We start from the raw sequence: 22,043 nt of genomic DNA on the forward strand, positions 1-22,043 counted from the left end.
GGTCTTATAACGAATATATTCACCGAAACGAATAAAAGCGATTTCGACGCAACGCCGAATTTTTTTTAGCGAAGGTGTTGTCACCACACACAAAAAAAAAAAAAGAGTGATGAGAGGGAGAAAGAGAGAGGTGTGTATTGAAGAAACAGTGAACAACAATGAAGGAGAAGTAGCACCAAAAACGAGCCTTGCATTCAGGACAAAGCAGCAAAATTTACTTTACCGTTTTATCTAAATTGACAACTATACTAGCGATTAAGTGTATAACGCGTACATTCATAAATTAAATGTACACAGATATCTGAATATAAATGAGAAACAATTGTTGTGATAAAAATTGAGAAAACATGGTAGATCCTGATGCGCGTACGCATCAACCGATAGTGTTTGTTAATTTGTGTGTGGTTGTCTGTCACTGTGTTTCTGCCTTTGCTCGCATTGGTTCGAGCTATTCTCTTTTGTCGCTTGTGTATTTTTTTTTTGTGTGTTTTTTTGTCGATCGAATTGTTTGGTTGTCCACACATTGGGCTTTGTCTAACTTAATTTGGGCCCTTCATTCCAAAGAATTTGATTACCAAATTTAATAGTGATTGTTTGGAAATTGAATTGCTGACCACAAATAACAGTGCAAACGAAACCAAGTCAATAGTCAATTTGAGTGATTACCACGATGAGTGACGATCGCACTGATCCGTATGGTCAACAAAAACAATCACAGCGCTATAAACGACAAAGAACCGCATCGGCAACAGAAACGTCATCATCGTCGAATTTGAATCAAGAAACCGGAGGTGGTTCTGCTAATATGTCAGCTACCCCTTCAGCATCAACATCTGGATCTCGAACTACTCGAACAACAATGGCCACGACCAATAATCATCATCAAAACCATAATCATAACTCTACCACATCCACATCATCATCATCATCCAATAATGATAGTTCAGGAACGGCGAGCATTAAACAGAATGGCGATAGTGCCAAGGACGGCAATAGTAATAAAACAAAGCCGTTGACTAAGGCACTAAGTACAAGTGCCAAAAGGTTTGGTCCTCATTCTTCTTGTTTGATTCAGATTCTCTAATTGCTTTGTATTCTAGGATACAGAAGGAGCTTGCAGAAATTACCCTTGATCCGCCACCCAATTGCAGGTATGACGCTGATAATATTCGTTATTCTTCAATTACTCATTCTTTTTCTTTTCTACGGAATAGTGCCGGTCCAAAAGGCGATAATCTCTATGAATGGGTATCCACCATTCTTGGACCTCCTGGTTCTGTATACGAAGGTGGTGTGTTTTTTCTGGACATTCATTTCTCATCAGAATATCCATTTAAACCACCAAAAGTAAGTATAATCGCATTTGACGTTGGTCATATGTGTATTGACTTTTTTTTGACAAACAGGTGACATTTCGTACACGTATATATCATTGCAATATTAATAGCCAAGGTGTTATATGTCTGGATATATTAAAAGATAATTGGAGTCCTGCATTGACAATATCAAAAGTATTGCTATCCATTTGTTCATTGCTTACTGATTGTAATCCAGGTAAGAAACAATAAAATCATTTTAGTCAAACTTTTAAAAATTCTTTTTTAATCTCATTTAAATCAAAAAGCCGATCCTCTGGTAGGTAACATTGCCACTCAATACATCAACCACCGGGAAGAGCATGATCGAATCGCACGGCTTTGGACAAAACGTTATGCTACCTAGATAAAGGAATCAAGATGCAAAATACAATCTGCCAGTATACACAAACACACACACATGCTATCCTAACATTCAGGACTAATTGGTCCATTTTACACTAATTAGGTCTCTTTGAATTTCTTATATATCCATCGATTCTTATCCTTTTTATTTCGAAGTTTGATATGACACATGCACAAATGATCGCACTGATTATCTAATTTGGCCTGTTCGTCATCAAGGTTTATCTTTTGTGTCTCCTAAGATATCCTGACATACTTGATTTGCCTTTATTATTTTTGTAAATTAATAACTATTTGAATGATCCATCTCATTATCATCAATTTCAATATCACTTTGTAAATTTTCAAATTTGTCCTCATTATCTAACTGTATGGAATTTTCGTTTCATTTTATCATTTTACATTTTTCTATAATGCTTGTAGCAAATTGATTCTTGTTCGCTTTCCTTTTTATTCTCATTTTCCATATAATCTTTACATATTCGATTCTAAATTTGCCCTATATTTAAAATGCTGATTATATTATCTGTAATAATATTAATATTATAAAATTAAAATGAAATAAAAAAACATTACATTTCCTCAACTTAAATGGTGATCATAATTTTTTTGATTTGTTGTTAATGCGCCATCTTTAAGCATTATTCATTATGAATGACAGCGACATCTATTAGAATTATAAAACATATAAAATGATCACGATGCATGATCATGCTTTCATGCTTTTTAAAATTTGTTTATAACCATGAATTCAAATCAACAGCAACCAGATTTAGATGATGAGTTTATAAGAGAAGAAGATTTAGAAGAAGTAATTGATTTGGATGACCAACCAACTGACGATATTGAAGAAGACAATGAAGAAATTGATGTTGATGTTGATGATAGCATTTATTCATTCCAATCACATGAACAATCCGTTTTCTGTTGCCATTTGAGTCATGATAATCGATTAGCCATCACTGGTGGACAAGATGATAAAGCCATAATCTGGGATATAACCGAAAACGGATTAATCCGATTCGATACTGGTGGTCATCACAAAGATTCGGTAGTCTTTGCTAAGTTTAATCTCAATTCAACAATGGTAGCCACAGGTGACATGAGTGGCGTCATCATCGTATGGAACGTAGAGGATGGCAAAAAAATAAGTGATTATGAAGTTGGCAATGATCTTAACTGGTTATTATGGCATAACATTATCGATAATGTTCTGTTGGCTGGCTCACATGAAACTTGGATGTGGAGATTATCGACGAATAAACCTCAATGCAGAACGTTACAATCATTTGGTTGTGCTAATCTAGTTGCCGAGCTTTTTCGTGATGGACGACGCCTGGCTATGGGCTATGAAGATGGATCCATAAGAGTTTGGAACCTCGAACAAAATCAAATAGCCTTTACGATACAAGGACACCTGGCACATCAGACTCCAGTAACAGCATTGTCCCTAAATTTAGACGACAGTCTTATAGCTACCGGATCAGCTAATGGTGTCATCAAAATGATTAACGTGAAAAGTCAAAAAGTGATTCATTCGTTCAATTTAGATAAATTGATGGAAGATTCTAATGACGAAAAACAAGAGAACTCGATCGAAAGCCTACAATTTGGTGGACAAAATTGTCTTGTCATTGGATCCTCCCATATAGAAATTTGGCATGTCCCAAGTCAAACCAAAAGAAATCAAATTCCTTTGTCCAGAGGTGTATCAAAATTATCGGTAGATTCGAATAATGTCAATATTGTATATGCCGGATGTTTAGACGGCGTGTTTCGTGTTATTGACATTCGAACCGGAGAAATAATGAACGAAAAACGTGGCCATCGTGATCAGATACTTGATTTTGCTATTTCATCAAAGTCTGATTTTGTTCTAACTTGTTCTGATGATTCAACCTGTAAGATTTTCAAAATTGTCGAACATTGAATGGTCAAAAATAAAGATTAAAATTCAAAAAAAAAGAATTTGATTTATTCTGTTACATACTTTGCGGACGGTTTTGCATTACACGTGGGTTATCGTCCGCGATTCTTGTTTTTATAGAATGAAATTTTAAAAATTTGTTATTCTTGTTTCTGAAATAAAAATTAAATGTTTTAATAAAATGAACCGTCGAATAAACAATCAGTTACCAAATAATTTAATACAGTTGCAAAATTGCATTAAACGAGACCCGATCGGCTATAAGCAAGAGGTATTTTATCTCGAATTTGATGATTTTGTGTTAACAATTCGATTCTATCACTTTCCATTTTGTTTAGTTTCAACAACAATATGAACATTTTCGATCTTTGTTAGAGCTGTTTCAATTCGATCCTTCATCATGTGATAGCGAATTCATGAATTTGGTCATGTTTTTTGCCCATGTAAGCCATTGCTATCCGAATGATGAATTTGCTGTAGCTTATCCATCGGAATTAATGCGGTTGCTACGATTATTTTCCACATCATTGAATCCAGGCGTTCGTTTAGTAAGTTGAAAATGATTCAATTGATATGGACTTTGATTAATGATTTAGCTTTAAATTATGATAGTTTCTAGTGAAAGCGTTGATTTTAATGCGAAACAAATCACAATTGGCCTCCAACGATCTTATATCTCTTCTTTTTGAATTGCTAAAATGTCCAGATAAAAAGTTACGTTCATTGATAAAACATCATGTCATCACAGACATTAAGAATATGAATAGCCGAAAACGAATGAATACAAACTATGTATTGCAGAATTTTCTATTTTCCATGTTGAACGATTCAAATGTTATAGCGGCAAAAACTTCGTTGTGTATAATGATCGAATTGTATAAGAAAAATGTATGGAAAACGTCCAAAACTGTTAACGTGATTGCAACGGCATGTTTTTCTCGAATACCTAAGGTATGATTTGTTGACTATTAAAAATTCTTGTCTTAACTGAAATTGAAATATTTCTTTTTATTAGATAATGGTCACTGCTTTGCAATTTTTTCTTGGCACTGACCAAGTCGATCAAGATGGTGATAATCAAAAAGATAGCGATGATTCGGATAGCGATTCAGAAAATTTACCATCAGCACAAGAAATTGCAATGGCCAATCGTGTAAATAAAAAAACTAGAAAACGAAAACGTCTTTTAGAACGTAGCAAAGAATTGCTTAAACGTTATCGAAAAAAATCACGTCCCGAAACGTTTGATTTTTCTGCGATACATCTACTCAATGATCCACAAGGCATGGCGGAAAATCTGTTCAAGATGCTTGAATCATTCAATGAGCGTTTTGAAATAAAATTGTTGCTTATTAATCTTATATCTCGACTAGTTGGCATCCATGAATTACAATTGCTCAACTTTTACTCCTATTTACAACGTTATCTACATCCTAAACAGCGAGATGTGACGAAATTATTGCAATACGTAGCACAAGCTTCTCATGAACTTGTTCCACCCGATTCGATAGAGCCTTTATTGAAAGTGATTGCCAACAATTTCGTTACCGAACGAAATTCATTTGAAGTAATGGCCGTCGGTATTAATTCTATTCGTGAAATTTGCGCGCGATGTCCATTTGCTATGAACGAAGATCTATTACAAGATCTAGTGGAATATTCATCATTCAAAGATAAAAATGTATCTATGGCTTCTAAATCCCTAATACAATTATATCGACAAGTAAATCCTTTGTTGCTACGGCGAAAAGATCGAGGACGTCCAACTCAAGCTAGTCGAGAATCAGGCCCTCCGATTCAATATGGCCAATTGAAAGCCGTTGATTTTGTTTCTGGAACAGAAGTTTTAGATGAAAATGAACCTGATCTATGTCCTGAACAATTAGAGGATAATGTAAGTGACAGCGATGGAAGTTGGGTAGACGTGTCTGATGATGAAAACGAAATCGTTGAGGAAAATCTCACCGAAATTCAAAGTGATGAGAATAAAAATAGTGATGAACCGCATCAAGATCCAAAGGAAAAAGCCAGCCTAATATCTTCCAGTCGTATATTGACTCAAGAGGAATTCCAAAAGGTCCGTTTGGCTCAATTGTCCAAACATTTGCAAAAAGCAAGATCGAAAAAACAACCTCCGACAGCATCAGCACAGGATGCGAATAAATCCAGTAGTGCTGCTTTGCCAGAAATTGTCCCATTAAGCTCAATCGAACGACTATACAAACGTCAAAAATCAGACAAACAAGCTCGACTTGAATCAATCGAAGCTGGTCGTGAAGATCGTGGTAAATATGGTTCAAGAAAAGGTAAAATGAATGATTTTGCTAGCAAAAATAAAAGAGAAACTGGTAAAGGTAAATCATTCATGATGATCAAACACAAACTACGCCAAAAACGTGGCCGACGATCATTTAAAGAAAAACAGATTGCACTTAAAAATTCTTTATTGAAACGATTCCAATGAATTTATTAATTATATGATTAAAGTATGATTCATTACAAGATTTTTTTTTTTTTTTTGAAATAAATTGTTCCACTATTTTGAAAAATAGGGATATAAAACGGATTTTATTTTTGTCAAGACAAAAATTGTTGATTCATTTTGTCAACGATTTTTGTTTTGTAGGTTGATCAAAATTCATGATTAAAGAATCGTTTTCCGGATTTGAAATAAAGTAAAAGATTCAACGTTTTCCAAAACGCATATGACCATAATCAAGGTCACTATATTTGGCTCGTGAATTAAAACGCTTCCCAAACCGCAAATGTCGTTCTGGACGATTGAAGCGGTCAACATCATCTAAATTTTATCGTATGAGAAAGACAAGAAAATTATCTTGATTATCACTTACCTCCATATGAATCTATCGATGGATTAGATGCCGTTGTATCGGTCAATCGTTTATAAATCAAACGATATAATCTATCCGATATGTCGTTGAGATTGTTCGACATTGATGATGGTTTCGATTGTGATGTGGCAATCATATCGGTTTCCCAATTTACACTGTTACTTTGTGCTGCCGGTGATGATTCTGCTCGAGTACATGACCAATGTACCAAGAGTATCATGGCCGACAAATAAATGATAATAAATGCTGTCGATGATTGTTGAGACATCATTGATTCTGTATATCTGTTATTTTCAATAACTGCCAATCGGTTATCGAAATTATTTCCTCTTTTTATACTTTTTATTATAGCCATATTAACATATTTGTCAAGCGCATTACACTTGGTGTGTCAATTTCATCGTCATGCATACAAAATCAGAATACATGAACAGAATTTGAATTAATTCTATTTTTTTGTGATAATTACGATGGATTTCATCTTTGTGAACGCATTCACTAAGTGAACACGTTGACATCCATTTTGTTGATCGAAAAAAAGTTTTGCCTACATTAATTAATTAGTGATTGATCTTGACTATTTAATGCATAAGTTTGTGTTGATGCAAATACGTGCACATCAAAAAAAAAGCAAGCTTGTTCAAAGTTTTTACCAATTTATTATTCGTTCATTATATCGATTAAGGCCTATCGTCATAAATAATAAAAGTTTCTGAATTTCCATAATCTTTCATACTGATTTGTTTATGTTGATTCCATCAACATATTTTTCGATTAAATCATAGCTATGCGACCATAGTTGATCAGCAAGTTTATCATCGTCAACCACTTGGTTATAAGGAGCGAGAGCACAATCAGCATAATATCGACCATTCGATAGCCAGCACTGTTCGGTCACTGTTAAATAGATCATTGTTTGGGCACCGTCTCGATGTGATTTACCATAGAAATATGCCACAATTGTCAAAAAAATTCGAAGATACCATATCCGATTATGTTTTATTCCATTGGTAAGTACGGTACCAGGATGAAATGAATAAGCTACGATATTGTTTGCCTCCAATCGTTTGGATAATTCTCTGGCCAGTATGACCAAAGCTAATTTGGAATCACCATATGTTCCGAATGGATGACGGTCATATCGTTCTAATCGGCTAATGTTGTTAAGATCAATTTTGCCAAATAAATGAGCTTGTGATGATGTCAAAATAATACGAGCACCATTGTTAAGTAGGGAGAAAAGCAGGTGTATCAAAAGAAAATGGCTAAGATAATTGCACTGGAAATGCATTTCCATGCCATCGGACGTGAATTTTTGTTCAATAGGAATACCAGTGGCTGCAGCAAAACAGATCAAGTAATCAATACGTTTTATGATTGATGATCGCTTTAAGCGGTCACAGAATTGGACCACTGAATTCAATGAACTTAGATCACATTGTTCGACTGTTATTACTGTTGTTGGAACCATACCTTCAGCTCGAATTTTGTCAAAAACCCATTTGGCGCATTGCTTGCCTTTGTCAACACTGCGGCAAGCCATTATGATATGCTTACAATTACGTCGAGTCATATCGAGTACATACTCACTTCCTATACCCGTATTACCACCGGTTATAACAATCACTTTTCCATCCAGTTTGGTATCATCCAAGCAAATTCCATTAGTCATACGGAAATACAATTTGATAGCCACACAAACCGCAATAGCTAAAATAATAATGGTAATAAATAAAAACATGATGAGTATTTTCTTTTGGAAGATATGAGTATTATTCACAATTCAAATGAAACGATCACATCCAAATGATGAGCGTGAATGACTTCCAGGTTTCATAAGACAGCTATTTAAATTAATATGAACATAATCTTAGTATATTATGATAAGGGAAGCGAATAACTACAAAAAAAAGTGATCATTATTCAGGTCAGGCAAAAAACAATGCATTCAAATCAATTGGTCAACTAAAACTAAAGAAAGAGAAAACACAATTAGGATGTGCAATCTTGCTTTGCCTCTCTCGATTCAAGCACAAGCTTTAAATCATGCACAAAGAAAACTTTAATTAATAACTACAATCCAAGTTGAAGTGTTTTTTATTTGTTTAAATTTATTTATTTATTTATTTTCAATTTTAAGAAAACGGATGTTTCTAGGATTAATATGAGATGATTTGATGAATAAGCCGGATTTATATCATATGACACAACAATCATCGAAAGAAAGAAAATAAAAATGATACAATAGAGAGAAAAAAAATTCAAAGTTGATAGGAGTTAGTCTTTGATGAATCGTGTGGTTCAAAACTAATCAGCCCATTGCATTTGGTACGTTTCTTGATTACATTTCTACGGAATAAGATAAGTTAGCAATAGATTCAAATCTTAAAAGCATGGAAAAACATACCCAATGTGTAAGTTAGCATCACGATTGCTGGCCTCTTTGGTCCAGATACCAATACGATCCTGTGATCGTTTTATAACTACAAAAGCTCCGCAAACATAATCATTATATTCGTCAAATCCTTCGCCAATAAGACATAAAAGCTGCAATAAAATTGGTGAGCAGATGGACAATTTATTTTTGTTTACAACTTACCAATTCAAGCCAAAATTCATCAGTATTGTTGTAGACTTTTTTCACATTGATCAACCAACGTCCACCACTTTTATTGATCGGATCTTCCCACATTGGACGAATACCTTTTTTAAAAAAATAATAAGCACAATTCAAATTCAATTTGCTTGCATATTCAATGTGATTGAACAGGCTACACGATTGAAATAGAAAAAACGATTAGAATGGACAATGTATTTTATAGAATCGAACAACAAACCCCCAGAAATCTTCCACGGTATCAACCGAAGTGATATTGAATAGATTTTCTTCGAACACACTCGATACGTTTTTATAGTACCATAGGTCCCATGTATTCTGTAATGGATGCTTTGTTTGAAGTTCAGGTAGTATTCGAGATACAGTCGGTTGTACCGGTGCTGTTCCAGTCGAAACTACTTCTGGTTCATTGTCACCGCTTCCCTGTTTTATACTTTCAACCGGTTTCTGCAAAAAAATTTTAGTTAAAAAATAAGAAATTCTTTATTCATCACTGCTTACCTCGGACATTTATATATTTGTTTGATTGAATTTAAGAAAAAAAATTACGAAATGCTAAATCGAAAAGAAAAAAAATGCCGAATCAAGATGAAATAATATTATCCAGATCCACGCGCAACGTCGATAGCAGTGTGGCTGAACACTGAAATTAGCTGACGCTACCTTAATTCATTCATAAATGACGATTTAAAATATTGCTTAAATGGCCTAATCAAATATATTACACACACATACAACACACACAAAAAAGTAAGGAGAATACTCTCCAAAATTGAAGGTTTTTTCCTTCAATTTTGCGCAGTGTTTACCAACTTTGAAGAGTGTTAGCCAAATTTGGAGAGCATTGTGGAGAGCACTGTTCAACATTGGTAAGCATTGCTCAAAATTGGAGAGTACTCTCCAATCAATACTCTCCAATTTGGAATAGCGTTCTTCAACGTTGGTTAACACTGTTCAAAATTGGAGAGTGCTCTTCAACACAATACTCTCCAATTTTGAATAACATTCTTCAACGTTGGTTAACACTATTCAAAATTGAAAAGTGAAAACAATCGAATGTGAATGATCTAATTTAAAGTTCAAAATTCGAATGGAAAATTGTTATTTAATAAAAATCGATCGCTTTATTGCATTTTTATTTAATTATGATAATGTAATTTTGATTGAATAAAAATAAAAAGGGACATTTATTGATATTACTATGATGATTATGATAATGATAGATTAAAATGTAATATCAAGATGTATCGAAATAAAAAAACAAGTTTTCAATTGCAAGTGACAATTATTCAGTGTATGGAAAAAAAACTAATGAAAATAAATCAAATAAATCGATTTACATAAAATCGACCATTCGATTGAAAAAGATAATCATTTACGTGAGATAAATGATCACAATTTATTATTCTGCATTGTTTGCTTTTCTTAATCAAAACCAAATTGAGTTTTTTGATAATATCACCATCTTCATCCCGACTTTCTGTCCAGATAAACCCGTTGACGAACATCTGGCCGGTTTCTACATTGGTAAGAAATTTGGATGCTTCTATCCAAATTTTCGTATTGTATCCGCGAATTCTCAATCTTCTCAGTATATTTTTGCCAATTTTGAAATCTCCCTGGCAATTTTTTACTTGCACTAATTTGTAAACAGACTTGGCATCATATTCCGATATTGATGTTTCTTTGATCAATAAATTTGGTGAAACTTCGTGCTTTAACGACTCCAATGTTTGCCTTAAGGCCATTCGCTCACTCAATGTAATTGTGGGCGCTTTCCAGTTACCCATCAATCGCCCATATTTTTTGGACGATTGATGGCATCGCTCATACCTTAACGTCGATCCAAGGTAGAGCGGACCGAATCTCCTAGCATTTTGTCCATAATGTAGTAGCTTATGAAGTTTAAAAGTTACTTCATATTTCATTGAAGGGTACTTTTGACTCATTTCAACAAATCTGTCAAGTATAGATTTACTTAATTTTTCTAAATCTTCTAGATCCGATGTGGTTAATTCGGTTCTTAAAACCGTTTGGCAAAACGATTTAGCCGATTCATACAACGTCAAGATAGATGTTTCATTTTGGCAAAATAAATCAGATTCGTTGAAAAAGATTTCGGGTAGGCGCATAAAACATTCGAAATGCTATTGAAAAGAATTAAAATAATTTGAATGAATATGAACGATGATATAGTATTACTCACTTGCACACCGGTCGCATATATTTTGAATTTGTTTTTTTCATAAACGACTAGAATATCTCCGTTATAAAACTTGAAATTTTGTAATCGTTTTATGACAATTGATGACGTTAAATCTAAGCCCTTATTTTTGCATGATATCATTTCTTTTAAAAAAAGATACGTGATCGGTTTTAGACAACCCTCTATAATTTGTAATAATAAATTATTCAACCAATTCAAATGAAATTTTCAACATACCGAATAAGTCATGAAATATGTCGGGCGGCGCAATATTGGCGATTGTGACACCTTTTAATTGTGTTAAAATGCAATCTCGAAAGACGATGTTTTTGACTGAGTTTTCAAGATTGATTCCATCAGATTCCAAAATAGAATGGCATCTATCCTCAGTATATCGTTCACGTTTTATCAAACACTCCCGACAATTACTGCTTCGACCGAATGACATTGAAAAGCCCAAAATTTCATTATGCGAAAGATTGTCGCAGACCACTTTCCCAATTGTTACCTCGATATTAATTGATCTTCGAAATTGTATACCAGTTTTTTCCAATTGCTTCATTTCATTCACGAATGGCGTCAACATAATGTTCATCTCTTCTTCTATTCGAATAAACGGTCTTCTTGCCATTAAAAACAAGTATATATTATCTCGTTTTGTTCGTTCTTTTAATGGTAAATTCGTGCACGACATGTAACCAGCTACGAATTTTCTTCCTTTTTTCCCGACAAACGAGAAATCATCCAACGAAATTTCTACTCGAAGCTTTCCTTGCAGTCTTCGAAAAATTCTTTCGTCCGTTGTGTCCATGTCGGATTTAATCAGCATGTTTGTTCGTTGAGATTCAGGCTGAAAATCAAGTGATTTTTCTCTAGCGATTGAATCAATCAATGATGGATGTTGATTGATGATTGACCTCAAAATACCTTCAACCGAAAAATATTGAATATCGATTCCACTTGGGTGAGAAATCTAAAAATATTATGATAAGAGCCGAAACAAAGAATCGAATGGAACTTAATACCTGTGTTGGTTTAAGATAGTTATTTTGTATTTCGAGGAATTTATTCTGCAAATAACAACTCGAAGAATATTTTGCCATATGTTCCCTGACATATTCCGGATAACGTTCAGCTTCTATGAATTTTCTTGAGATTATTTTGCCGAATCCTTCTGCATGAGCGTTTGGAATTGATTTTTTCAGTCTAAATTCCATTAATTCAGCAATGTATTGTTTCAAAAAATCTCGTTCATCTTAATAAATTACAAAAATTGGTTGAATAAATACAATTATTCTTCAATTAATACCTTTTTCCAATAACTTCATTGTTGAAACCAAATAAGAATTGTGTTTTGGGTCCGGTTTCAAACAACTTTCGTAAAATTCATTAATTTCACCTAATTCAACATTGTACTCATCGGATTCATCATTGTCCTCATCGGATTCATCATCGTCCACATCGGATTCACTTTTTTCAAAATCTAGTGGTTCCGGAATCATCGAATTATCACTTTTATATGTTAAAGTTTGTGAATAATGTTGTTGAAATGGAAAGATAGTTTCGGCAATCCCTATACCAGATGTTTCCATAGGATCCAGATCGGTTGTTTCCATAGGTTCTTGATCGGTTGCTTCTATTGACTTCTGATCGGTTGTTTCCACAGGTTCTTGATCTGTTCTTCTTATTATATCTTGATGAGAAGGACCGGCAATCGGTTGGTGTGAAGCAGGTGCATTCCTTAATTTAATCAATTTAATTTGAAGATCCTTTGAAAAATATTTGGTACTCACGTTATTCGTTTATAATAATCCGGATGATGAGTATTCAAATGAATAATTAAATTATGTGCATAAGAAAACGTTGATTCGCATCCTCTAAACGAGCACTTTTTCTTCGGATATTTCTGTTCGAATTCTTCAGGAGTCATATTTGTGTTTGAACTCCTCATTCGTCTTCTTTTCCTCAAATAATCTAAAATCACTTCAAATTCGGTACCAATAAACTTATCGTAAGTATATTTAGGCATTTTCAGTGAAATCTTGGCCGAATTCTCGATTTGAAAAAAATTACGATAGATTGGAAATTGTAAATATTGGTGGAAAGACAAAATTAAATTTGTGTAAAAAACACGATGATAACGTAAGACGATTCGAATTCGTTTGAAATCATTATTATCAAAAATTATTTAGAACAAAAAATAGAACAAAATTTCTAATCGAACAACAAGCTAAGTTCAAAACATCTAATTTACTCTTCCATAATTTTCGCATCTTTACATCTATTCAATCATACTGGTGACAATAATGGACAATGAGAAAGAAATGATCATTTAGACAACTTTAACTTTATTGATTTGATTATTTTTATGAAAATAACAACAGGCATATTCTTTATTCATTTAAAACGCAGCTAGTAAGATTATTTTAGACAAGAACATGACATTTTTTTAAAGTCAAATTTAAATTTTTTTACTATTATTTATTTTCTTTACAGTATCAGCTTTGGTCATATTCGAAAATCAACAATTTTTTTCATCTAGTTATCATGGAAAAACACGAATCGGATTTGAAATGCATGTTTTGCAACGGAAATCATTCTGATACCGAATGCGAATTACCGGTTTTGGACAAAATATTCATATTGTCCGAACAACGTCGATGCTACAAGTGTTTCAGCAATGAACACTTGAGCCAAGAATGTGCGAAAAAAAATTGCATATACTGCGATATGAATCATGACGAATCAATTTGTATTGAGACAGAATTTGATTTTGATGAGAATTAAATTAGAAGCAAGAATTTTCTTTGTCCTTTTCTTTCCAATAGATTTATTAAATATACTATGGACCTGTACCTTGTTTTTTTTATTTTGTTTTTGTTTTTAAAATTTATTACAATGACAGAAATATTTCGATGGATGTTGAATTCTATTTCTAAGATCTTGGTAGATAGTGAAAGCAAAACACGGATGATGCTAAACAAAGCCTAATGATCATATTTTTTAAAATTGTACAATTAAAAAAATGTAAAATAATAAATATTTTTGTCTTTTCATTTATTTTGTGTATTTTCTTTGATTTGATTCATATCCAAAAATTCGATTCAAAATTCGAAAATTCTAAATGCTTTATCAAATCCTATGATGATATAAATAAGAGGACAATCTAAATTGGTTTATTCACTTGTTATTTTCGACTGAGACAATCTGATTTACTTTACTGATTGTCAATTACGAAATTGAAATATTATGGATAAAATGGACGATTTTAAGAACGATTCTGGGGATAAATTAGCTGATAAATCGGTGAATGATTCAGATGACGATTTTATGGATGAAATAGTTGACGCGGGGGATGAAACAGCCAAAGAGAAGAGAAAAGAAGAAGAAAAAATTCGAAAGGTAAGAATAAAACACTAAAAATTATTAATGATGAAAATTTATTTTTTGTATTCTTGAAAAAAATGTTTAGAAGATGCGAATGGATAATAATTTAAACATAGTAAGTAGAATTAACTGAAATTACTAGTAGAATGTAAAACTGTAAATATTTGATTTTTTAGGATTTTGTTTCTAATTATTATGATAAAGATCGAAAGATTTTTATGCATGAATTATATCAGTTTCCATCATTCGATTCACGAACAATAAGTTGGCTAGAAAATTTAAATCGTATTCCATTCGATATGGATAGTAAAGATCAATTAAAAGGAGATATTATTAAAATAATCGACAAAATTAATGATGATCTAGTTGGTGATGAAAAACTGTTTTTAAATTATTTGCCTGAACAAGAATGGAGAAAGTTGATATCAAGATTAATCTATGAATTTCCATCCATCAGAAACCGATTCAATCGATTTAATGCAGAATCAGGATCAAAAACTGATCCATTGATAGTAAGATAATTTTTTGTAATTTAAAATTGAATCAATTATTAAAATCTTTCCATTTATTCTGAACAATAGACTTACATGATGAAGAAGGTTAGAAACGGAAAATCAAAATTGAACCAGATGAATAAACGAAAAAGAGATAAATTAACAACTACAATCGAAGTCAAAACGAATGAATAAGCCTTTTTGAATATAATCTCTTCTAATACCATCATAATCTAATACATCATCTATTTATCAATCATCGATTGATAATCAATTTAATAAAAAATAAGTTAAAATAATTTTTTAAAAAATATTTTTTCGAATATTTTCAAGTTCGACAAATGATCATTTGCGCATAGTCAAATGCAAACTATTTTCAATTGAATTTTCAAAAGTATTAATACAAATACTGCCTGCACTTTCGATAGTGCAAATCGTTTTAGCGCGTACAAATTCTTTCGCGGCTATAGTGGTGGCTAGTGGTAACTATTTTCTATACTTTTCTTTCGTCCAATCAGAATGCAAGTTTTAAACGATCGTTTCAACGGTCGTCGAAATCGTTTGTCCTCGTCATTCTATTTCGAACTTTTCTTGTGACGGTTGTTTTTTCGAACGTTTTTTTCTGGTTGATTTTATAAGTTATTTTTCCATTTTAATCATTGATTTTGGTCCACATTTTTGGAACAAACACTTTTATTGATTAAAGATTATCTTTGTTTATGCTTTTATTTGTTTCAGATTGAAAATTGGCCACGAAATTGATGAAAATTGTTTGGACGAGCTGTGATGCAATTGACAAAAAATGATCATTTTCTCGATGTCATTTATTCAAGTTTGTAATTATCAAATGATATTTCATTTTAAATAAACTTTCATTTAATAAAATCCTAATCAAGTTTATTTTTTCAGTTTCATTATGGCGCTAATTAACATTTCCAGTAAATTAATAAAGGTAATATTACCATTTTGCGTAACATGAAAATGATTACAATGTTTCTTCGTTTTAGCATACAATTCGACATGGCAAAAGTTTATGGAAAATACATGGTCCCAAATAAAACTGCTGGTTGGATCGATGGATGTTAATCGTTAGATGAATATGGACTTCCAGGTAACTAATCTTTACATTCTAATCCATAATTTTTACACTCTAGTTCCTCAAGTTTTTGCTAATGAATGTCGAAAAAATATTCGAATGATTATCATGTTCCCGATCGATTTGGCGATTCCATTGTTCATCGGCATCTGATTCAAGAATAGTTTGACAATGTTAAACAATAGGCTAGGTTAGATTAGAATTAGGAAACATGGTCTGAGCTATTTCCTATTGAATTCGATGCCTGATGAGACTTTAGAACCAAAAAACGATCGAAAATTATGATATCATTCGAATATTTTCAAACTGGAATAAATACTTGCAGTTAATGATGGTAAGTTTTTGAATCCAATGATCGAAACTATCAACTAATATTCTTTTAAATTCAAGATCACCGCTGAGAATGATGGGATTCAAATATTCAATTTCATGGATCAAATATGGACATTGAGTTTTGAAACATGAATCGGATTGCTGGACATCGAATATTCAATTTTGGATCGATTTGGAACTGGACAAGAATGGATCAACGTGGGATGTTAAATATTAATGATTTTTATGATTCAAATTTTTTAATTATCAATAAAATTATAATTAAATTTTAATTTATGTGTAATTAAATTAATATGGGGGCGAATGCAATAAAAGGGGGGAGAACCTGCAACAATCGGAGAGAGCGATACTATCGATAGTATTTTCGATTATTCGCTGCATGCGATTGTTGGTTTTCAATTTTGGAGAATGCTCTCCAAAATTGAAATTTTTTGCTTGCTCCCAGATTTGGAGGGTATTCTCCAATTTTGAAGAGCCTACTTTTTGTGTGCAAACATATTGATTTAAATTAATTTTATTAAATGACAATCTTTAGACGAATGTTTAATAGTGTTTTAATACTAATGAAAATTTATTATTTAATTTGAACATCTAAATTAGGTAAAAACAAATGAAAACTTAGTGGTCATTAACCTTACCATTGTTAGATTGTTTACGATTTTAAGTCATTAATCATTGAGAGGTAATTTACCTTTTTGAGGATATGAGTAGTCGTTCATCGTTGAATAGTTCATCAATGGATTTAGTGATTGAAAATTTTTTCAATAAAATTGAAAACCAATCGACAATTAGCCATGACGATCATGGATCAATGGATAATATGGCCATCATATTGCAAGGTTTGTTTGTTTGTGTAAAGTCAATTTTGAACCTTATAAGTGATAAATGAATCGTGGACTATAGAAATTCAGAAGGTGAAACGTTCAAACATTATGCTTCTTTTACGATTGATATTGAAAGAGCTTTACAAACATCGTTCCAAAGTAACGTTGACAAACGAATGTAAAATATTATTTGACCACCTGTTTGTCTGCCTTGAGAATTGCCTACAACATGGTCTCAAAAGTAAGCAATATTTCTATTTTTCTGTGTGTTAAAATGATTAATCTATGATGCTAGCTCGAAAACAAATGTTTGGTGCAAAATTGGAAATATGGAATGTAATCGAATTGATCAGTAAATTCGGCGATGACTTGGCTCGAGACGTAATCGAAAGTGTTCGACATTTACCCAAGATTCGAACTCCGATAGGTCGGGCACGAGCCTGGTTCAGGTTGACTTTGATGAAAAAACAATTAGCTCAATCATTTCAACAATTGGTTGATCATCGTGACTCACTGCTTCAAGAATATTATGACGTTAATGCCTTAATGTTGTCCGATGATGGCAATGTACTTTGTGGTCTACTCGTCGGCCTCAATTCATTTGACTACAGTGTCTATATCAAAGAGGAAATTCTTGATTTCTATGATTCGGTTATCGATCTACGACTTTATCTTCGTGATCAAACAATGAATAGCTGTCGAGATTCGGGCCAAGACCCGGATTATGTCAATGGTTTCAACGACGAGGAGACTGTTGTAAATTTGCAGCAATTACTTGATCAGAATAACTATCTTGAACAAATGAATCAACGACTTGGGTAAATTCCTTATAACTTCTAATGAATTTGATTTGCATCATTTTTTTTCTATAGATCGACCATCAAATCGTTGGAGCTCAAAATAGAAGCCTTAGCCCAAAAACAAAATGATCATCATCAACTGGAACGATGTGAAGCAGCGGATGAATCGAAATCCGTGCTTCAAGTTGGTACCTTATTAGCTCAAAAAGAACAAGAACTAATGGAATCACTACAAGACAAACAGAAATTAAAGACTGCATTGGAAGATGCAATCAAATCAGGACAAGAAGCTGAAACGGCACGTAATCTGTTAGAGAGAGATATTCAAGAGAAACAAGATGCTATCATCACATTACGTGCACAACTTGAAGATGTAAAAACAATCAACATACAGTTATTCAAAAAAATGCAGGATAAAGAATGTCAGCTTAAAGAAAAAAATGATCAACTTGTCGAATGTGAGGCCAAGATCAATCATCTAACCAAAGAATTGCTAATTGTGCAGCGAAAGTATGTATTGCTAATCCAAATGTTCTTTATGATTGCCATTGTTTAAAAATCACTTGCAGACAAAATCAACAAAACGAAGAAAGACGGGCAAAAGAATTGACCGAAAATTTTCAACGAATAATTGACGAACAACAGGAACAGATGACTCGTATGCAATTGGAATTGGATTCGGTTCGTGTCAAACAATCTGAACAAGTTCATATAAAAGAGGCGTACAATCTATTGAAGAAAAAATTTGACGAAAATGAATTGGCATTGGAAGAGATTGGCAAACAATTACAAGAGTTAGTATTTGTTTACATTATCATTAAATAAATCATTTATTTCTTCCAACATCCGACAGCTCTAAACTTGAAATTGAATCATTGCGTGAATATAATGGTCATCTTAAAGAAGCAGCTTGGGCCCGCGATAGTGATGCCAATTTCTGTAAACAATGTGAACAAAAATTCACCATTTCACGTCGAAAGGTAGTTTTTTTTCATTATCAAATAAGAGGGCCAATGTTTTAATTTTTAATGTAAAAATAGCATCATTGTCGTAGCTGTGGCGAAATATTCTGCAACAATTGTTCGAACAATGAAATGCCATTACCATCGAGCAAGAAACCTGTACGCGTTTGTGATCATTGTCATGCCTTCCTATTGGAACGATTTTCTACGTCTAATTGACATTTTATTGATGGTTGAATTTTTAATGTCAAAAACTTTGTCGTTTTCAATCATTGAAAAATAATGGGCGGGATATTCATTAATGCCAATGATAATGATTGAATTCGAATTCGCGCAAGAGATGGTGCGCATAACACCTTGCAAGACAAATGACTTAATTGGGTGTATATAGTGAGCCACTCTTGTTTGAGTTATGTTGAGCTCAAAACATCTATTGAATTTCAATGTTGGTTGAAACGAAGGAATTTTTGTGTGCACAATGACAACATGTGACCACATTCTATTTCTTTCTCTCACGGTTTTATCTTTGTCTTGACTTGATACTTTGTTTTGTTAAAATTTTTGAAAATTCTTTTTTTTCCTAATAAAAATGGATCAACATTCAAGAGGTTATAAAAATCGAGGTAGTGATATCGATGATGTACGTCGTCGTCGCAATGAAGCAACGGTTGAATTGCGGAAAAACAAACGCGAAGATGCATTGCTCAAAAAACGTAATATTACCATCACAAACGATTGCCCAGATGGTGGTCATGTTGATGGAGTAATCGAACCAAAATTGGCACTTGAAGACTTAAATTCTTTGGTTATTGCAGCCATGAGTCCGGATCCAGATAAAAAACTGATGGCCATCAAAACTGCTCGAATGTTGTTATCGTCTGATAAAAACCCACCTATCGACGAAATAATCGCAGCCGGAATTTTGCCAACTTTGATCGATGCATTAAAATACAGTAATTTACCAACGTTGCAGTTTGAAGCGGCATGGGCGCTCACCAACATTGCCTCGGGGACCTCGATTCAAACAAGGAAAGTTGTTGATGAAGGAGCAGTTCCGTTGTTAGTAAATTTGCTCTTGTCGCCCAACGAGAATGTTTCTGATCAATCGCTTTGGGCGTTGGGCAACATCATAGGTGATGGACCCGATCTTCGTGACTTTGTCATCGAAAATGGTGTTCTCGAGCCTTTGATCACGATCTTACATCGTTACCCCTCTCCATCTTTTGTACGTAACCTGTCTTGGGTAATTATTAATATGTGTCGTAACAAGAATCCACCACTTGCGATTACCGTATTGGCGACCATATTGCCTGTATTGCAAAACCTTTTAGAGCATTCACAGGATACATCTATCCTTATCGATGTTGTATGGGCCATTTCTTACATAACAGATCATGGTAATGAACAAATACAAATGGTTATCGATTCCGGCCTCGTCTCCTTTATCATACCACTATTACATCATGAAGATTTAAAGATACAAACACCGGCATTGCGTGTTATTGGTAACATCGTGACCGGTACAGACGATCAGACACAATTCGTACTCGATTCGAATGTGCTCGCTTATTTGCCACCATTGTTGAACCATCCAAAAGAGAAGATCAAAAAAGAGGCACTATGGTTTCTGTCCAATATAACCGCCGGCCGTGTTGACCAAATTCAGACATTGATTGATCACAACATAATACCGACCATAATCGAAAACCTAGATGTTGGCAGTTTCAACTACAACGGGAAGCAGCCTGGGCTATTTCCAATATGACCATGAATGGTACGAAAGAACAGGTCAGATATCTAGTTGAACACGGAGTCATAGAGCCCATGTGTAAATTACTAACCGTCAAAGATACTCAGATTTTGCAGATCTTACTCGAAGGTCTTATCAAGATATTCAATCATTATGAATCAGAAGCAGATGTGATTTCTGATGAAATTGAAAAATGTGGCGGTCTAGATACAATCGAATCATTACAACACCATGAAAATCATGAAATTTACAAATTTGCGTTCGAAATCTTGGATAAATTTTTCGATAGTTCTGCCGTGGATATACCAGAACTGGTTCCACAAGCTGACAATACAGAATTTAGACTCAACAACAATAATAACAACGAAAATGCTCCTGATCAACAACAACAGTTTCAATTTTAATCTACAAATCAAATGAATCTTTTTTTTACAATCATTTTAACTTATAATCTACTTGATTGACATAATTTTTTTTTTTGCTGAATAAAGTCTTTTTTTGTTATCATTTTTTTCTTAGTAATCTCTCTTTACTTTTAAGTTTTATTTTTTTTGGATAATCAAAGGACCCACATTATCTCCAGTCGATTCATTGTGTTTGTTATGGCTACCATCACAATACGGGAACTGATAACATTGAAAATCAAATGAGATAGGCCATTTATATTCAAATACCTATTCATACCTTTGTCGATTTCCAGCAACGACAGAAAACAGCTTTCTCGTCTAGATCTTCGATATCGAAACTATGAACCACTTTAGAGTTGTCCAGATCAATCTGTCGATTGACTTTATCTTTGCGATCACAACAGGAGCTGGTTTTGTATGTTAAATAAATGCCATAGCAAACAGCTATTGCTGTTGTTAACCAAGGTAAAACTTCGTAACCTGTAAGCCGAAATGGTGAAAAAATGGTTAATAAAAAAATTTCATTCATTAAAAAAGGATATCTACAAATCATTTTAGGTTTTTGGCGCTTTGAAAGTGATGAAACAAATGATCAAAAAAAACAGCTGAAAGTTTTAATAAACGTTTTTTTTTGTGATGCGCATCTAATGGCTATTTCGACTGGATG

The 22,043-nt window shown here is 33.2% G+C and overlaps 10 protein-coding genes and 2 long non-coding RNA genes across 16 annotated transcripts; 7 read left to right on the top strand and 5 right to left on the bottom strand.

Moving 5' to 3' along the window:
• Positions 1-413: 413 nt before the first annotated feature.
• On the top strand, positions 414-2,307 carry Ubc2 (ubiquitin conjugating enzyme 2). Its single transcript, XM_027341309.2, has 5 exons — positions 414-1,044; positions 1,101-1,151; positions 1,215-1,347; positions 1,407-1,554; positions 1,625-2,307. Exons 1-5 carry the CDS (start codon positions 671-673, stop codon positions 1,720-1,722), a joined length of 804 nt encoding a protein of 267 aa, XP_027197110.2. The 5' UTR covers positions 414-670; the 3' UTR covers positions 1,723-2,307.
• A 90-nt stretch (positions 2,308-2,397) lies between these two features.
• Positions 2,398-6,152, top strand: LOC113791497 (protein SDA1 homolog). Its single transcript, XM_075822091.1, has 4 exons — positions 2,398-3,584; positions 4,058-4,196; positions 4,261-4,599; positions 4,664-6,152. The coding sequence occupies exons 1-4, from the start codon at positions 2,467-2,469 to the stop codon at positions 6,110-6,112; spliced, it is 3,045 nt and encodes a 1,014-aa protein (XP_075678206.1). The 5' UTR covers positions 2,398-2,466; the 3' UTR covers positions 6,113-6,152.
• LOC113791523 (uncharacterized) lies at positions 6,075-6,870 on the bottom strand. The gene is made up of 2 exons (XM_027341312.2): positions 6,501-6,870; positions 6,075-6,448 (listed from the first exon to the last, which is right to left on the bottom strand). The coding sequence occupies exons 1-2, from the start codon at positions 6,853-6,855 to the stop codon at positions 6,333-6,335; spliced, it is 471 nt and encodes a 156-aa protein (XP_027197113.2). The 5' UTR covers positions 6,856-6,870; the 3' UTR covers positions 6,075-6,332.
• A 266-nt stretch (positions 6,871-7,136) lies between these two features.
• Positions 7,137-8,424, bottom strand: LOC113791515 (retinol dehydrogenase 12-like). Its single transcript, XM_027341303.2, has 2 exons — positions 8,281-8,424; positions 7,137-8,210 (listed from the first exon to the last, which is right to left on the bottom strand). Exon 2 carries the CDS (start codon positions 8,170-8,172, stop codon positions 7,231-7,233), a length of 942 nt encoding a protein of 313 aa, XP_027197104.1. The 5' UTR covers positions 8,173-8,210; positions 8,281-8,424; the 3' UTR covers positions 7,137-7,230.
• A 158-nt stretch (positions 8,425-8,582) lies between these two features.
• LOC113791521 (eukaryotic translation initiation factor 4E-like) lies at positions 8,583-9,780 on the bottom strand. Its single transcript, XM_027341311.2, has 5 exons — positions 9,619-9,780; positions 9,338-9,564; positions 9,100-9,271; positions 8,908-9,047; positions 8,583-8,849 (listed from the first exon to the last, which is right to left on the bottom strand). The coding sequence occupies exons 1-5, from the start codon at positions 9,625-9,627 to the stop codon at positions 8,762-8,764; spliced, it is 636 nt and encodes a 211-aa protein (XP_027197112.1). The 5' UTR covers positions 9,628-9,780; the 3' UTR covers positions 8,583-8,761.
• A 558-nt stretch (positions 9,781-10,338) lies between these two features.
• Positions 10,339-13,429, bottom strand: LOC113794060 (uncharacterized). The gene is made up of 6 exons (XM_075822078.1): positions 13,117-13,429; positions 12,633-13,063; positions 12,349-12,578; positions 11,561-12,296; positions 11,324-11,505; positions 10,339-11,264 (listed from the first exon to the last, which is right to left on the bottom strand). Exons 1-6 carry the CDS (start codon positions 13,350-13,352, stop codon positions 10,440-10,442), a joined length of 2,640 nt encoding a protein of 879 aa, XP_075678193.1. The 5' UTR covers positions 13,353-13,429; the 3' UTR covers positions 10,339-10,439.
• On the top strand, positions 10,587-14,379 carry LOC142645572 (uncharacterized). Its single transcript, XR_012846683.1, has 2 exons — positions 10,587-13,738; positions 13,820-14,379. It is a non-coding gene; the product is annotated as an uncharacterized LOC142645572 (long non-coding RNA).
• A 132-nt stretch (positions 14,380-14,511) lies between these two features.
• On the top strand, positions 14,512-15,441 carry LOC113794657 (uncharacterized). Its single transcript, XM_027344783.2, has 4 exons — positions 14,512-14,725; positions 14,796-14,825; positions 14,887-15,222; positions 15,292-15,441. The coding sequence occupies exons 1-4, from the start codon at positions 14,573-14,575 to the stop codon at positions 15,397-15,399; spliced, it is 627 nt and encodes a 208-aa protein (XP_027200584.1). The 5' UTR covers positions 14,512-14,572; the 3' UTR covers positions 15,400-15,441.
• Positions 15,442-15,767: 326 nt separating this feature from the next.
• LOC142645571 (uncharacterized) lies at positions 15,768-16,905 on the top strand. Of its 5 annotated transcripts, XR_012846679.1 has the most exons (5): positions 15,825-15,842; positions 15,943-16,040; positions 16,114-16,156; positions 16,212-16,634; positions 16,691-16,905. It is a non-coding gene; the product is annotated as an uncharacterized LOC142645571 (long non-coding RNA). The 5 variants fall into 5 exon arrangements; XR_012846680.1 differs by having other exon boundaries at positions 15,768-16,040; positions 16,101-16,156; XR_012846682.1 differs by having other exon boundaries at positions 15,768-16,036; positions 16,101-16,156.
• A 214-nt stretch (positions 16,906-17,119) lies between these two features.
• LOC113791502 (RUN and FYVE domain-containing protein 2) lies at positions 17,120-19,837 on the top strand. The gene is made up of 7 exons (XM_027341290.2): positions 17,120-17,472; positions 17,537-17,698; positions 17,753-18,275; positions 18,330-18,767; positions 18,827-19,051; positions 19,111-19,237; positions 19,298-19,837. The coding sequence occupies exons 1-7, from the start codon at positions 17,337-17,339 to the stop codon at positions 19,436-19,438; spliced, it is 1,752 nt and encodes a 583-aa protein (XP_027197091.1). The 5' UTR covers positions 17,120-17,336; the 3' UTR covers positions 19,439-19,837.
• On the top strand, positions 19,809-21,476 carry LOC113791506 (importin subunit alpha-3-like). The gene is given in 2 exon segments (XM_027341295.2): positions 19,809-20,943; positions 20,946-21,476. Coding segments are annotated over 2 exon segments (1,563 nt in total). The 3' UTR covers positions 21,374-21,476.
• Positions 21,343-22,041, bottom strand: Cisd2 (CDGSH iron sulfur domain 2). The gene is made up of 3 exons (XM_027341316.2): positions 21,923-22,041; positions 21,654-21,856; positions 21,343-21,595 (listed from the first exon to the last, which is right to left on the bottom strand). The coding sequence occupies exons 1-3, from the start codon at positions 21,927-21,929 to the stop codon at positions 21,512-21,514; spliced, it is 294 nt and encodes a 97-aa protein (XP_027197117.1). The 5' UTR covers positions 21,930-22,041; the 3' UTR covers positions 21,343-21,511.
• Between the last annotated feature and the right edge of the window lie 2 nt (positions 22,042-22,043).

The sequence above is a fragment of the Dermatophagoides pteronyssinus genome, unplaced genomic scaffold, assembly GCF_027571235.1.
Source record: "Dermatophagoides pteronyssinus isolate colony J.1.1.1.1 unplaced genomic scaffold, Derpt_VIB-CSIC_2022.12 sq0015, whole genome shotgun sequence".
Classification (NCBI taxonomy): domain Eukaryota; kingdom Metazoa; phylum Arthropoda; class Arachnida; order Sarcoptiformes; family Pyroglyphidae; genus Dermatophagoides; species Dermatophagoides pteronyssinus.

Excerpts from the sequence above, each read along its gene's own strand:
- Ubc2 (XM_027341309.2), top strand. The coding sequence starts at position 671 with ATGAGTGACGATCGCACTGATCCGTATGGTCAACAAAAACAATCACAG. Across the intron at positions 1,152-1,214 it reads GATCCGCCACCCAATTGCAG|TGCCGGTCCAAAAGGCGATA; the intron begins GTATGACGCTGA and ends TCTACGGAATAG. Across the intron at positions 1,555-1,624 it reads GCTTACTGATTGTAATCCAG|CCGATCCTCTGGTAGGTAAC; the intron begins GTAAGAAACAAT and ends TAAATCAAAAAG.
- LOC113791497 (XM_075822091.1), top strand. The coding sequence starts at position 2,467 with ATGAATTCAAATCAACAGCAACCAGATTTAGATGATGAGTTTATAAGA. Across the intron at positions 4,197-4,260 it reads TGAATCCAGGCGTTCGTTTA|TTTCTAGTGAAAGCGTTGAT; the intron begins GTAAGTTGAAAA and ends AAATTATGATAG. Across the intron at positions 4,600-4,663 it reads GTTTTTCTCGAATACCTAAG|ATAATGGTCACTGCTTTGCA; the intron begins GTATGATTTGTT and ends TCTTTTTATTAG.
- LOC113791523 (XM_027341312.2), bottom strand. The coding sequence starts at position 6,855 with ATGGCTATAATAAAAAGTATAAAAAGAGGAAATAATTTCGATAACCGA. Across the intron at positions 6,449-6,500 it reads ATCGATAGATTCATATGGAG|ATGATGTTGACCGCTTCAAT; the intron begins GTAAGTGATAAT and ends GATAAAATTTAG.
- LOC113791515 (XM_027341303.2), bottom strand. The coding sequence starts at position 8,172 with ATGACTAATGGAATTTGCTTGGATGATACCAAACTGGATGGAAAAGTG.
- LOC113791521 (XM_027341311.2), bottom strand. Across the intron at positions 9,272-9,337 it reads ACCGTGGAAGATTTCTGGGG|CCTGTTCAATCACATTGAAT; the intron begins GTTTGTTGTTCG and ends TCAATCGTGTAG. Across the intron at positions 8,850-8,907 it reads GATGCTAACTTACACATTGG|AAATGTAATCAAGAAACGTA; the intron begins GTATGTTTTTCC and ends CTTATTCCGTAG.
- LOC113794060 (XM_075822078.1), bottom strand. The coding sequence starts at position 13,352 with ATGCCTAAATATACTTACGATAAGTTTATTGGTACCGAATTTGAAGTG. Across the intron at positions 11,506-11,560 it reads CATATTTCATGACTTATTCG|AGGGTTGTCTAAAACCGATC; the intron begins GTATGTTGAAAA and ends TACAAATTATAG. Across the intron at positions 11,265-11,323 it reads TATATGCGACCGGTGTGCAA|CATTTCGAATGTTTTATGCG; the intron begins GTGAGTAATACT and ends TCTTTTCAATAG.
- LOC113794657 (XM_027344783.2), top strand. The coding sequence starts at position 14,573 with ATGGATAAAATGGACGATTTTAAGAACGATTCTGGGGATAAATTAGCT. Across the intron at positions 14,726-14,795 it reads AAGAAGAAAAAATTCGAAAG|AAGATGCGAATGGATAATAA; the intron begins GTAAGAATAAAA and ends AAAAATGTTTAG. Across the intron at positions 14,826-14,886 it reads TGGATAATAATTTAAACATA|GATTTTGTTTCTAATTATTA; the intron begins GTAAGTAGAATT and ends TTGATTTTTTAG.
- LOC113791502 (XM_027341290.2), top strand. The coding sequence starts at position 17,337 with ATGAGTAGTCGTTCATCGTTGAATAGTTCATCAATGGATTTAGTGATT. Across the intron at positions 17,473-17,536 it reads TATGGCCATCATATTGCAAG|AAATTCAGAAGGTGAAACGT; the intron begins GTTTGTTTGTTT and ends CGTGGACTATAG. Across the intron at positions 19,052-19,110 it reads ATTGGCAAACAATTACAAGA|CTCTAAACTTGAAATTGAAT; the intron begins GTTAGTATTTGT and ends AACATCCGACAG.
- Cisd2 (XM_027341316.2), bottom strand. Across the intron at positions 21,596-21,653 it reads GTTGCTGGAAATCGACAAAG|TTCCCGTATTGTGATGGTAG; the intron begins GTATGAATAGGT and ends CAATGTTATCAG.